General features: G+C 41.0%; 1 protein-coding gene across 1 annotated transcript; it reads right to left on the bottom strand.

The window, feature by feature from the left end:
* Positions 1-857: 857 nt before the first annotated feature.
* On the bottom strand, positions 858-13,820 carry RRH (retinal pigment epithelium-derived rhodopsin homolog). Its single transcript, XM_009808694.2, has 7 exons — positions 13,715-13,820; positions 7,295-7,485; positions 5,555-5,654; positions 4,675-4,828; positions 4,143-4,311; positions 1,890-2,068; positions 858-963 (listed from the first exon to the last, which is right to left on the bottom strand). Exons 1-7 carry the CDS (start codon positions 13,818-13,820, stop codon positions 858-860), a joined length of 1,005 nt encoding a protein of 334 aa, XP_009806996.1.
* Between the last annotated feature and the right edge of the window lie 28 nt (positions 13,821-13,848).

The raw sequence follows: 13,848 nt of genomic DNA, 5'->3' as shown, positions 1-13,848 counted from the left end.
ACACTGCAAAGCCAAACTTCAGATGCATGCATACATAATAATAGAAGATATTTATTCTCAAAATCTGAGAATCATCAAGAGCGCATATACTACCATTCACAAATACATCTATACACCGTCATCTTCTCCATCCTGAATAAAGCCATTGCGCACATCGCCAAAGGTATTTTTTGAAAATTACACAACACACATACATAACCATGAGATTGACTTAGAAATGATGAGAAATTACCATAAATTTTTACTCAGTTTTATGTGCCTCCCAAGTGTCAAGCTTTAGGGTGCATTTTGTCTCATTTTCAGGATTTGCTGTGCAGTCACAAGCACTAGAAATGTACTACTACTAAAACAAAAGCTGTCTTTCCTACAAATTCATTTGGTTGTGTGAGCCAGAACTTCAAAAATACATTAAATATCCTGAAAATCCTTCAAAATCCTGAAAGCTGATAACAGGTTCTGTAGGGTTTAGCTAGATCTTTTCATATCTTAACATATTCACAGAAACAGAACTTTGCAAAGCACATCAACATGGACACTTGGTATAGAAATATATTCACACAGGGAGAATCCAGAATATTTCAGGTCTGGAAAACTTTCAAGGGAAGGTTTCACTACCCTTTTTTGTTTGGGACAGACGTATTGGGCCAATAAACCTCACTCTCAAAAACTAAACTCTGAGTGTTTTTTGTCTTTTCGTCTTCTTAACCTATCTAAAAAGATTACTGTAATTAACAGAAAACAGCTGGCTGGCTGGGGCAGGTTATTATTCCAGAAGATTAATCTTCCAAAAGATTAATTAACTTTAACCCAGATTTCACTCCTTTCCTTGTAACTTATGCAGGCAAATGACACGAGTTCTACGATGTCAGCGCACTGTGAGACACGCTCATGGGCAAGGCGTTGTTTATAGTTATCTCTTGTCTTGTCTGACATCGCACCATTGCCAGGATTGCCCTCCGAAACCTGCAAAGGACGAGAAAGGGAAAGCAGAAAGATGGTTAGCTGGAGAACCAAATGCAAAGAAACACTGGGTATGCTGGCCTCAAGTATTACAGCAGTTTTCAATTTTAGTAAAACTTACTTAATAAAAAATGGTGTATTTGGTATTCAAAGGGATCTGAGTCTTTTTCACTTCCGTGTACAGGAATAACTCAGTTAAGTTCAGTGTTTCTTCTACAACGGGGGGTCACAGCAGCTTTGGCTTATCCCAGGACAGGGCATAGCCACGACAAAGATGAACTTCCAGAATGGGGAAAACCCGAGATGGTTTTTCATTGACTCAGCAGTATCAGATGAGTTCACTTAGACAGAGATCACAGGCTCTGCTTCTAGGTTGGTAGTAGAGAAAGGAAGGATGCCTCTTTGCAAAACCCAGTTCCCAGTCAGAGGCACTGGCTTGGTTAGAGCATTTGATGTGCTTGCTCAAAACAGAAGAATAGGCTTAGCTTATTGACTTTAACAAAAAGTGACAATCCATCCTGATCAGTCAGGACATGACGCATCCCAAATCAAGCAAAGAAATCTGTGGAAGTTACATGTCACTAAGCCACCACACATCTTGGCCAGTCACTAAAACCAGTCTACTGCTGTTGCAACCCAAATTCCATAATAAGTCCCTCTGAGAAACCACAAAGGGTCTTTCAAAACTGTCTTACAAAAACTTCGTTAATGTGTTCTCAAAATTCTTTATCAATTCAGTATGTTCTAATGATGATCAAAACAATTTCTTTCAGACTTTCCTGTCCAAAAGGTTATCTTTGGTAAATCAACAGTGGCTTACCCTTTGATCTCTTTGCTAATCAGTTTGTCATATTTACACATGATCCTTCTATAGTTAGATGACATGCTAAAATCATGAAGTAGACTGGTACTAAATTAGGAACACTTACTTTTTGTTTGCAATGACATAAATGCAGGGATTATAGAACGTGGAAGATTTTGCAAATAGAGGAGCTATGATGGCCATTGCAGGGGAAATTTTCTTTGGGTCTCCAAAGGAAGACCATAAACATACAATAGAATATGGAGACCATGCCACCAAGAACATTACAATCATCACAACAGACATCTGTAAAACAAGAGGAACAGACACATAACCAGTATTACCTGAAGATGAAGACCTCACGACCCAACCTCAAAAGCACATACACCCGTGTGAAAATAGAGCTGTCCAGAACCAAATAACAACATGTAAACAAGCACACCTGACAAATGTTGACAGGTTATAATGGAATCTCGCTTTGGGGATTTAATAGCACATCACACTGCCATGTATTTTGGCATGCTGTTATTTCATTATGTGCGATCTTCCTTCATGGTCAACACTACTGATTATGTTAAATCTGTCCATCAGAAGTTTAAATGGCCGGAGAGGACTTCACACATGAATTACGACCACCGTAACAGGTCACTCGGGGATCCTACTACAAACAATAAATATGAACAGAGAGAAAAATCTAAGCCAAGCGTTTAATAAGGCTGTTAATAAAAACTTTTCATAAGGCTTAACTATGGTGCAGTTAATGCAAAGAAAGTAGATGTTCTAGGACACAAAGGCTCAGGGCATATACTTAAGGAATCCAGAAGTGTCTGCTTGGTTTAATGAAGCATGATAGCCATGCTCAACCATCATAATGAGGAGAGATCTGAGCAGGCATGTCTTCTCCGCCTGCCTGTCCGAGAGAACAACCTGGGCACGTTGGGGCACACACCCCAGAACGCACCACGCCACAGCTAGAACTGAACAGCGACACACTGGGGGTAGTGGGAGGGATCAGCTGGGACAGACTTTTCTGGCTTTTGTCAGGGACGTGAATCAGGGATGGAAGCTGGAATGGAATTCTCTAATTATTCAAGAGGACAAAATGCATCACTAGAAACCCAAACAAAACTGCAGGGCGCTCTGTATGTACAGGATTCCCTGGTGTTGGTTACGTATACCCTTACTCAGTCTTTCAGTGATGAACAAAATGAGAAACAAGAAGTAAATGGCTACTTTGTACGATCTGTTCTAGACATAAGCAATGAACAAGCAGTGACTCTCTCCACAGCAGATTCCTATTTAAATACAAACGCAATACCTATTGATAACAATGTAAAGAAAGAACCCGTTGGTTTAGAAGTTTGTCTGGTACACAGAAAGCTTAGAAGATGCCAATTTGTGAAAAAGCAAGCAGTCCAGTTCTAAAGAAGCATACTGCTTAACTCCAAAGCTTTTTTTTTTTTTAATGTAACTGTGTCTTCAACTGCAAAATAGGAAAAATGCATTTTCTTCACAAATGTGAATCTACATTTATAACTGAATCCTCAGTTTCAAGCATTCTGAAAGTTCTTCAGAAGAGCAACATGCTCAAATTATTATTTTTAGGTAAAAATATAATTTCTCAGAATTTAGCAATGAGAAAGTTTTCCAAGGAATGTTAAGTTTGCCTTGATAAGTAATTCAAAGCCATAGGTACATACTCTTCTGTCCAATTCTCTCGCATTTTTATCATGCCCAACCATAAATCGTATCTTTACACAAAATGAAAGGAGCTAGTGAACTTCAAGCATTCTCAAGGACTTTTGTTATATGTTAAAAGAATGTCAACCTTCCAGGCAGGATATATCATTTTATGCCATAACTCACATTTGCTACTGTTTACATAAGAGAGATAAGCTCAACAGACTGAAAAGAGCAAGGGATCGGAATCACATAGCTCGGGCGCTTGGAAATGCACTTTCATTTCTAGGCCATGAGTTCAAATCAGAGTTGACCCACCACTTCAGGCCAGATACACCTGTGAACCTAGCAGAAAGCCTAAGGACTCTGCAGACACAAAGAGTAAAAGTCCTCCTAGGACACCCCTGAGGTACATTTCTATGTACGGACAGAGGGCAGAGGCAAGGAAAATTCATGTTGTTCCCAGCCTTCAAAGTAGCTATTCATCTGGAAAGAGTATTAGGCCACAAGTAAAGAATCTAGTGTTATAAGTCAAGCCAAGAGTTTTCACCAAGGCTAAATTTCAGTTAATATTTACTACGAAAGGAAAAGGGGGAATGTAGGAAACAGAAATGCTTAAAAGGCTGCACTGTTCCTTTGCCCCCAAGACTTGAACACAAAAGAACGTGCTTAAAACAAAATACGCCCTCATTTACCGTACCTTCGTCACATCTACTTGGTCAGACCAATCTACGTTGATGCTCTCCAGGCAGTTACTGCTGGCATATTGTTTCATTGTCCGGGAAACATTGTAATAACAGTAAAACATGACTGTTAAGGGTACAACAAAATTAACAGCAATTACACTCATTGTGTAGGAAACAAAGGACCTGATAAGACAGAAAAACAAAACACAGTAACTTACAAATAGCCATCCAGGAAAAATTACTGAAGAATTTGATGTTTTGATTTGATTATGAATTTTAAAACAAGCTTTTAAAGAATTAGGAAAATTTTCTTTAGCTTTGATTTTTTTTATTAGCAACTGCAAGTCTTGAAGTTTTCAAGCATGGCTCAATTCCTATGTTTTTTCTAGACTTGTTCTCTATTATTTCCATTGTTTTAAAGTTATTTTTATAAATTAGGCTTCCTACTTCAGAAGGAAGAAGTTCTGCTCGTATAGAGATGAATTAAATAATCTTAGCCTTCAATGAGACAGCAAATTTAAAAGAAAGGGTGAAGGGGAATCTTACACATCATTTTTCCTCCAATTTACTGTGCATGTTGCTCCAGTCGGATCCGGAGCGTAGCTAGCCCAGCCTACAGTAGGCATGGAAGCCCAAAAGACTGCATTTATCCAAGCAGCAAGGATTAGGGTGGCATAGCGACGGATAGTCATTCTTCTTCCTGTGGCCAAGCACATACAACCACAAACCCTTGTCACCTTTTGCTTCTTTCCAGTGTTGAACTCAAACAAGTGGCTTCCAGCAAGCACGTACCAGGTTAATAACGATCCTTTCAAAGGCCTACACCCCCCAACGCTGTAGCATACCCATTTCGTACTGCTGAACGACGCCTCAAGCTTTCCAGCCTTCAATGCCACTTAAATACCACCACCCATTCCACCTTGCAGCATGCAAGCAATACCTGATCCTAACCCCATGCCAAAAAGCTTATTATGCAACAGTGCATTCAAGTACATCTTTGCGCGATTGCAGGGGGAGGAATTAACTGTTACAATACAGCTGTAATAGAGAGGAGCGAAAAACATCCAGTGCAGTGTTAACACAACACTAGAGGCACACACCTGCTTGACAGAAGTCAAAACCTCCCACAGCTACAGGCTTTTCATGTGCTTCTGTATATGGATGTGCCCCTCTAAAGACTGGAAACAGCCGTGAAAATACAACTTATAAACAGAGTAACAGCCTAATTGTGAAATTTTCACTTTCACAAGCAGCACCATCCACGCCAACTAGATAACTTACATAACCAAGTGCTGTAGGACCATGCACTAAATTCAAATTATGCCCAACACTGTAATTATGGAGTCATTCATGAGCAAACAATACAATTAGACTCTTATTTCCTAGAAGCCCAACAGTAAACCATTTTTGACCATTAATACAGTACCTATATCAGGCCTGCAGATTGTCAGGTAACGGTCAACTGCAACAATGGTGAGCAAACCAATACTCGCCATCCCAAAAAAGATATTCAAGGCAGCATAGATCTGAAATTAAAGCAAGCAAACAAAAAACCCCTTTCTGAGAAATATTTCAAAGGTACAAGCACAAATTGGTGGACTGAATCGAAGGCACTACGATACATTACATTCAGCCAGTGTTCTCTTCCGTAAGCAAGGTACTGAAGGAACTAATTCAATGCAGGGAATTTGGAGCTGGCTCATTTAAAACTGAACATTTCAAAAGCAAGCTGCTTGCTTGCAACATCAGAAATCCTAAAGACAGTAGTTTAAAAAGCAAATAAACGCCATACTTCAATAAGTAAATTTGGAGATTCAGAGAGAAAGAGTTTGGAGGTCGGGGGGGGAGGGTTAATTCATGTTTTCAATATATGTTAAAGAAACCTGAAGAGCATTTGATTCATCAAAAAAGTTATGGCTTTAGCAAATGTGAGGTCCTGAATTGTCACTCTTTCCTCTGTTGTGTAACTCCACTGATTTCACAGATACAGTACACTGATTTGCCCCATCAGCCCCCATTTTTACGTGTGTCAGATCTACCGCACTGTGTGGCACGTGCTGCAATCCCAACGTGCTCCAGATTCATCTGCCCAGTCATTCCATGGGCAGCCTGACCAGGAAGGACGATTGGGAGGGCTGCGTTACCACTGGCACCCCAGAAATCCAGAGCCCTGTGCCAGCCCACGTGCCACCAGCGGTTATAATAGAACTGCATGACTTTCAGCCATCTCCGTTCACAGGATTCATTTGGTTTAGGTTGACATGAGTTGTGCTTCAAGTGATCTTAACTCCCAAAGCATTGGTAGTGAGATTTCACATCAACGTCAACCCACTACAAATCAGTTCAGCTCCAAAGACGTTAAAAGTGAGGCCTCCTGTCAAACAGTGACTGAATTCTGAGCTTGAAATAACTGTGTACTCAGGCAAGTGATGTCAGATTGTTACAAACACCCATTACACACAGGTCCAAAATGTATAGTGTTGCTACTATTTTCCTTGAGTCCCATTTTCAGCACATGCCTTCACATTACTACTCATTTTCCTGGGCACTTAAGCCCAACAGTCTTTTTTAAAAGTAGACTTAAATCACAGCGAGCAAAGGGCACCATCTCTCTGCCATGGAAGTATAATTTTTCAGTTGGCCCATTTTTAAAAATAGACAGCTATTAAAACTAGGCTAAATCTTTAATGGAGAGCAACAGCCTTGCAGGCCTTCGTTTTGGATATCCTAATAGTCCCATCCAAACGAACAAGTATTTGCCAAGCAGAACTCATTAAGTAAGATCTGTTGAGCTCATCATCAGAACAGTAGCCACATCCAAAGTCTTTATCAAATAAATCATTAAACGTGTTTGTGCTACTCTAACCTTCTTCATTTGGGGATTTCATTTCCTAAGCCTTCTTAAAGCTATTTTAAAATCTCTACTTGATAAATATAAGGTTACACTTTAATATTTTCAGATTATAAATACAAGTTTGGAATGAAATTCACATGAAATCCTATATCCAGAAATTGCTGACATTACAGAACATCAGCTTCAGGTCTAGAGTTCAATTTTGCATACCCATCTTGTCTCTTAAAAGAATTAATATCAGGTAAAACTACTACTTATTTCTCAGTTTGCTTTTAAGTGCTCGAAACTATCTCTCTGTCTGAATTGCAATACCTGGCATCCAGTATATCCAAATTTCCAGCTTCCATGCAGGTCTGAGGCAGCAGACATAGGGTAACCAATGCCACTAACACCAATGTCGGTAAAAGCCAAGTTGATAATAATTGCATTGGTTGCTGTCCGAAGCTCTTTGTATTTAACAAAGATGCCTAACACGACGATGTTACTGAAAATGCTTATCACTCCTGTAAAAACAGAAAAAGGGAAACTTTACAAAAGATATGCACCGGACAGTAATATACGTGCAGAAGAACATGCAGCCTATTGCAATATCTAAGTCCTAAACAAGTTTTACTTTCAGTCAAGCGCAATTTTGCAAAGAGGATGGACACCTGAAAAGGTGAGAAAAGCTTTTCCAATTAGGTAACTTCCACTTGGATTCAGTAAGGGCCAAAAGCGGAGTGTTTTGCCAAAGCTGGGACATCCGATGCAATGAGAAGCAGCACAGCAGGAATTCCAAAGCGTCTAGGATAACAATTCAAACACTCCAACCAGCGAGTACAGTGCTATCTTCCATGGCAAAAAAGAATGCAGGTTGGTGACCGGCGGAAAAAAGCGGGGCTTATGATACACCTGATCTAGCAGAAGGCCCCTGCCACCACCCGAGGTCTTCCTTCCTCTGCGGAGAGTTTCCACCGTGCATTCAGACAAGAATAATCCTGGGCAAAAGGAGTACAGAAGCTTTGACTTTGCTACCACTATCCTAGCCAGACTAACTCTCCTCTCTGCTCACGAGGTCCCGATTCTCTGCAAGCATCAGAGTTGGCTCAGGTTGCTGCAGATTGTGTTTTCTAAGCCTTGTCAAGCAGTCCAGATGACCAGCACAGGCTGCCACGGTGGCACGGCTGGGCTTGCACCAGAGCTCCTCCTGCCAAGCTCGAGGGCTGTGTCACAGCCACGGTGGGAGTCCAGCTCCGCGCTGAACCCGCTCCTGCCTCGCTAACGGGGGTATTTTTAAACCTCTTCGGTCTGGCTTGACTCAAACTGTGTCTGAAGTCTATTACTAGGCAACGCAAGAAATGGCCAGTAGACAAAGAGTTGTAATAAAGAAATACAGTACTAAAGCTAAAGTAAACATTCTCCTCATGTCCAATCCCTCTGCAATTTGCTTTGGACTTGATGCTTTTCGAGGTGTCCAGGACATTCTTCAGGACCCTGTGCATCAGCAAGCTTTTTCTGATCCTGCTGACCTATATTAAAACCTCCAGATCCTCCTTTTCTCCTGCTATTCCTCCTTCCTAGGCAAATCCTACTGCGCGGCTCTTGGAGTGAGCTTCCGTCGCACTCCCGCAAAACGGGGTGGGGGGGTTGTTGTGGTTTTACACATCCTCTCAACTTTTACTAACCCACTATTAATACAAGCTATTAATAAACAGCTAATAACCTTAAAAACTCCCCCTTGCACCTCAGCAGGGAAAGACTCACAGCCCTTATCAATAAAACGGAGAATTCCAACCTGTTTAAGCAAACACAGCCATTAAAGAAATAACTTGTTAATAATAACAGGAATTTGTAAGTTGTTGACAGACGCCCTAGTCTGGCCCAGCTCTTACAGCATCACTGAACCAAATCCTAAACTTACAAACATTTGCATAGCCTGGGCACCTCAAATTACAAGTGCGGAGTGGAATGTTTTATTTTGGTAGAAGTCTAACACCACATTATCCATGGAAATGCCCCTCAGCATTTGTCTTTTTTTTAAAAAAAAAAAAGTTTCACCTAAGAATCAAAACACTATGGTTTTCATCAGCAATCCGGCCTGTCCTCTCCAAGACGTGGTTGATAGTGAAGTATTCTTCTCCCAAGTGACAAGTGATAGGACAAGAGGAAATGGCCTCAAGTTGTGCCAGGGGAGGTTTAGACTGGATATTAGGAAGAAGTTCTTTCCTGAGAGAGCGGTGAAGCACTGGAACAGGCTGCCCAGGGAGGTGGTGGAGTCACCATCCCTGGAGGTGTTCAAGGAACATGTGGACGTGGCATCGTGGGACATGGTTTAGTGGGCATGGTGGGGTTGGGATGATGGTTGGACTTGATGGTCTTACAGGTCTTTTCCAACCTTAGTGATTCTGTGATCACAGATCTGAGGCATAATTCTGTAAGCAGCTTGAGCGAATGGCTGTCATACTGAACGTGGACTTCCAAAAGCAGACCCAGTCCCTGCCCATCCTGCTCCAGTCCCCTGGCAATCCATCACCTTCGCCGATGGGATTTCTGCTCCTCTGTTGGCTCTGCCAAAATCCTGACACACACAGCTTAGCTTTTGCTGACATGCCTCTGGGGAAAGGGCGATAAGGTTTTTAAGTGTTATACAATGTTCTCCCATCTCTGTCACTGTCAGTGCTGCAGCAAAGAGTTAAAAATCTCTAACGTCAGTTTATAGTCAGACGACAAACATGCTGCAGTTCAAACAATAACCTCAGATCAGCAGGGTTAGAAAACCTGAGGGCAAGAATCAGTTTCAAGCACTTCAGCTCTACAATTGAATGTTGAAGACTTCAGCTGGTATCGATATGGAAATTCCTTCAAATCGTGGAAAGTCCAGTGGACTCCATCATTGGCAGTCCACAGGAACACAATCCATAGATTTATAAATACCAGCGCACACCCCAGTGCGTCAAACTGAGGCAGACAAATACACATCCGAAGTACCGCCTGAACCACCATGCTCAGCAAGAGCTACGTTAATACCATGACAGATATGAAAAAGGGCAGAAGGAAAGCCAGTAAAATCATAACAACATACATAAAAACGTAAGAAAGATGCGACTTTGGATAACGGACACTAGAGAGACCTCCAATTCTTCAGCTTTTTAATGGAGTTTCTCCATTTCAGTTATGTAAATTGGTACCTTTATACGCGAAACTCACATAAGGAGTTTCACTGCAGCCTTTTATTAATCAGTACCAATTACAAAAACTCTCTTAACAGATTCAGTAATTTTAAAATCAAATGAGGCAAAATTATAATTAATTCTTGGCTATCTCTCTTCCCATTCTCCTTTTAAAACCACCAAGCATGTCTGTTCGCTGGTGCACGTCTCCTGCTTAGTACATAAAAATTCCATTGCAGATGATGCTGGAGGTGCATAGCCACACAGATGCCATCCGCTATCATATTCATATATTCACACATTTCAGGAACGACACCGTGATGCTATGAGCCCCTAAAATGAACAAAAGCAGGGAGCTGGGGATCTGATCCGAAACCAACCCCATAGTAAAAGCACGCACAGCGCCAGTTCTGTCAGCTCTCCTGTTGGCAGGTAGTATGTCATCTCTCGGGAAAGGGGAAGCAAAAGAGAATTACAAGTTTATAGAACAGTACAGGCTTCTTATGAGACACGCTTTAACAGACGTTACAGCTACCATGAATGAAATCAGTAATACAACAGGACTGTAAACTTGTATCCTCAGGGTGAAGGAAGGATCCTGCTAGACACACTTAAATTCAGTGCTTCAGAGCCCAATCTGAAGATGAAGGGAGGGGAGGGAACCAAACCAAAGCAGGGAAGAGAAAGCGGAAATTGCTAAGCTTATATTCATTGCAAGTTTTAGCAGCACTAAAACAAATTAATAACAGCGTCCAAAAAAAAAAAAAAAATATGTCTGGGGAGCAAAATGCAAGAAAGAATATGGATTCCGTCTTGAACAAAGTGAGAAAAAACGCGTAGATTCAAGAAACGCTCTCTTTCCTGTTTGTGAAAATCAGGTCAAGTAGAAGAACAAAGTTTCTCCAGGCAGCAGTTAAGTAGTGCCCATTAGAAGGGCGACGAAGCTGGTGAGGGGTCTGGAGCACAAGTCTGATGAGGAGCACCTGAGGGAGCTGGGGTTGTTCAGTCTGGAGAAGAGGAGGCTGAGGGGAGACCTCATCGCTCTCTACAACTACCTGAAAGGGGGTTGTGGTGAGGTGGGTGTTGGTCTCTTCTCCCATGTAACTAACGATAGGACAAGAGGAAATAGCCTCAAGTTGCGCCAGGGGAGGTTTACACTGGATATTAGGAAAAATTTCTTCACGGAAAGGGTTGTCAGACTCTGGAACAGGCTGCCCAGGGAGGTGGTGGAGTCACCATCCCTGGAGGTATTTAGAAGACGTGTGGATGAGACGCTTAGGGACACGGTTTAGTGGTGGACTTCGCACTGTTAGGTTGATGGTTGGACTCGATGATCTTAAAGGTCTTTTCAACTCAAATGATTCTATGATTCTGTGATTTCTTAAGAGCGCAGGGAGTGCAGACCAAGCCCAGTAACCTGAAATCATCAGCTGGGACAAACTCACGTGATTCAGAAAAAGCACATGGATGCTGTCACTTGGCCTGTGAAACATCTTCGGGTTAGACAACTACTCCCATTTTTCTTTAACTAAACCTCGTAGTTTTGTGAAGAGGAAGATAAAAACCTTATGACCTGATCAAGAGAAGAAGAATTTCTTATTTTCCTTCTTCCCAGGGAAGCAACGAAAACTAAAGGCAGACCAAATGCAAATACAAGCCCTAACAGAGTTAAGCAAGACACATAGGTAGTAGCATCAAAACAACAAAGGTTAGGTCTGTGTAGAACATAGAATTTACTTTTCCAGGTAGCATTTTAAAATGATACCAGAGCATTTCACCATTATAAGCTGAAGGATATCCACGAGGCAGTATTGCTTACTGCAGCCCGAGTATCCCTGTTATCATCACTAAAGTTAGTACACTGACCACTGTAGGGTGTGCAATACTTAGCAATTACTTCCTTCTCAGAAAAGAAAGCAATTGTATGCAAAAGAGAGAAGCATTCAAAGCTTTTAAAAAGCAGCATAATGATGAACACTGTACCTGTACTTCTTTCTTATTCTTAGACAGCTTAAATTTTCCAGATGTGAGATTTGCTGCGGTAAGGCATTTGCAAAGCAATCAATCGTACTTGCAAAGATGTTAAAGACCTTACTGTCAAAAACATTCCTCATTAAGAAAGCAAAGTCCAAGCTACGGGTGAAAAGATTTACTAGACTCCCCCAATTATAATAAGGAAAAAAAGAAAGAAAAAAACCCCCACAAAGTAATGCAACTTTTTTTTTTTTTTTTGGAAGACATTTAATTTCCATGCAAGATCAAGAAAGAAGAGCTGGCTTGATTCTGGCTAATCCCACTGATCACCTGTGATAGCTTTGATCCCTAACACCAGGTGGTCAAACCATCTGAAAAGACCACCTTGTTACATACAATGTAATCAATTTTAATTGAACTATAACAAGTAGCATACACATTTGCAGCACCTGATAGATCCCCTTACCTGCAAACAGCGTGGTAGTACGGCAGAGCGAATCTAGCCTTCCAATACTTGACCATCATCCATCTCTATCTACAGCTTCTTAACAAGTCTACTGATCTGTGTTACTGTGCTACCAATTTCTCTAAAAACCTGAAATAGATTATTGCCTTTGCATTCAAAAATACCCTTCTTACCAGAACAGCAGTTTGATACTCACCACTTCAAACAGAAGTGACCATCAGCATTATTTCATATAAATCTAAAGTACATTAATAATTCAAAGTATTTTAAAAGCTAATTATAACATAGAAAATGTATGGTACAGTCTACGAATAAAGCATTTATAAACTGATCTAATTTTCTATAATAAAGGTATAGAAGGCCTGTTTCTAAACACAGTAGGTTTCAGCTGTTGGTCACGTTGATATTTCATTGCTACAGCACTCAATGCTTCAGAAAAACATTACTGAAGCAGTTGTGGTTATAACAATGAGAAAGTTTTCAAAGGAAAAAAAAAAAACAGTAATTCCACAATCATTCAAGTTTAGCCAAAGGCCACTGTAGCCACAGGGAACGAACACGATGTCAAGCTTTCCAGCATGCTTTTTCTAACATGTGTCATCGGTGAAAAATACAGCTGCAACTGGAGTCTGCTCTTCTCTGATTAATGACCGGCTCCCTCCCTCTAAGTCTCATTCCAACCCTTCCCCTTACATCCCCTTAACAGACACCCGCTCACATGCTCAGACTACACATATATTACTACGAACATGTGGCCCAGGAGAAATCTCAAGATAGCTTCGAGCACATCACAGAAAAATGCAAGATGTGACAGCTATGCCCTATTTTTATCTCTTTTGCAAGCTGGCAGAAATTAATTCTCACTCTCTTCTACAATTACATATCAACAAAACACATTTTTCGAGCCACAACGCTGCCTTCAAATATAGAGCAGAAAACTCAGATGTTTCTGCACACTAAAGATGTTTCTGCACACAGGGCCGCCTGCCGATCGCTAACTCGTCAGTTGTAAACTATAGCGAAGAGCCATTAGACATTTCTGTAATACAAAATGAAATACCGTCGCTGTTACTACACAAAACGAGTGTTCAGATCTACAGTTCGATTTTAAAAAGTTATGCAACAATTTGCCAATGCCCATACCTGCTGTTATTAAGTAAGCTGCAACTATGTTGTGCTCAGTCTGTGTAAAGGCTGAATGAGCTTCATTGTCACTTTCTGAGGAATTGGATGAATCATTCCAATGCATTTTGGACAAAAGAGACTGTCGTCTATCC

Source organism: Gavia stellata, chromosome 5 (assembly GCF_030936135.1).
Source record: "Gavia stellata isolate bGavSte3 chromosome 5, bGavSte3.hap2, whole genome shotgun sequence".
NCBI lineage: Eukaryota > Metazoa > Chordata > Aves > Gaviiformes > Gaviidae > Gavia > Gavia stellata.
This window is presented reverse-complemented; position numbering and strand designations above follow the sequence as displayed.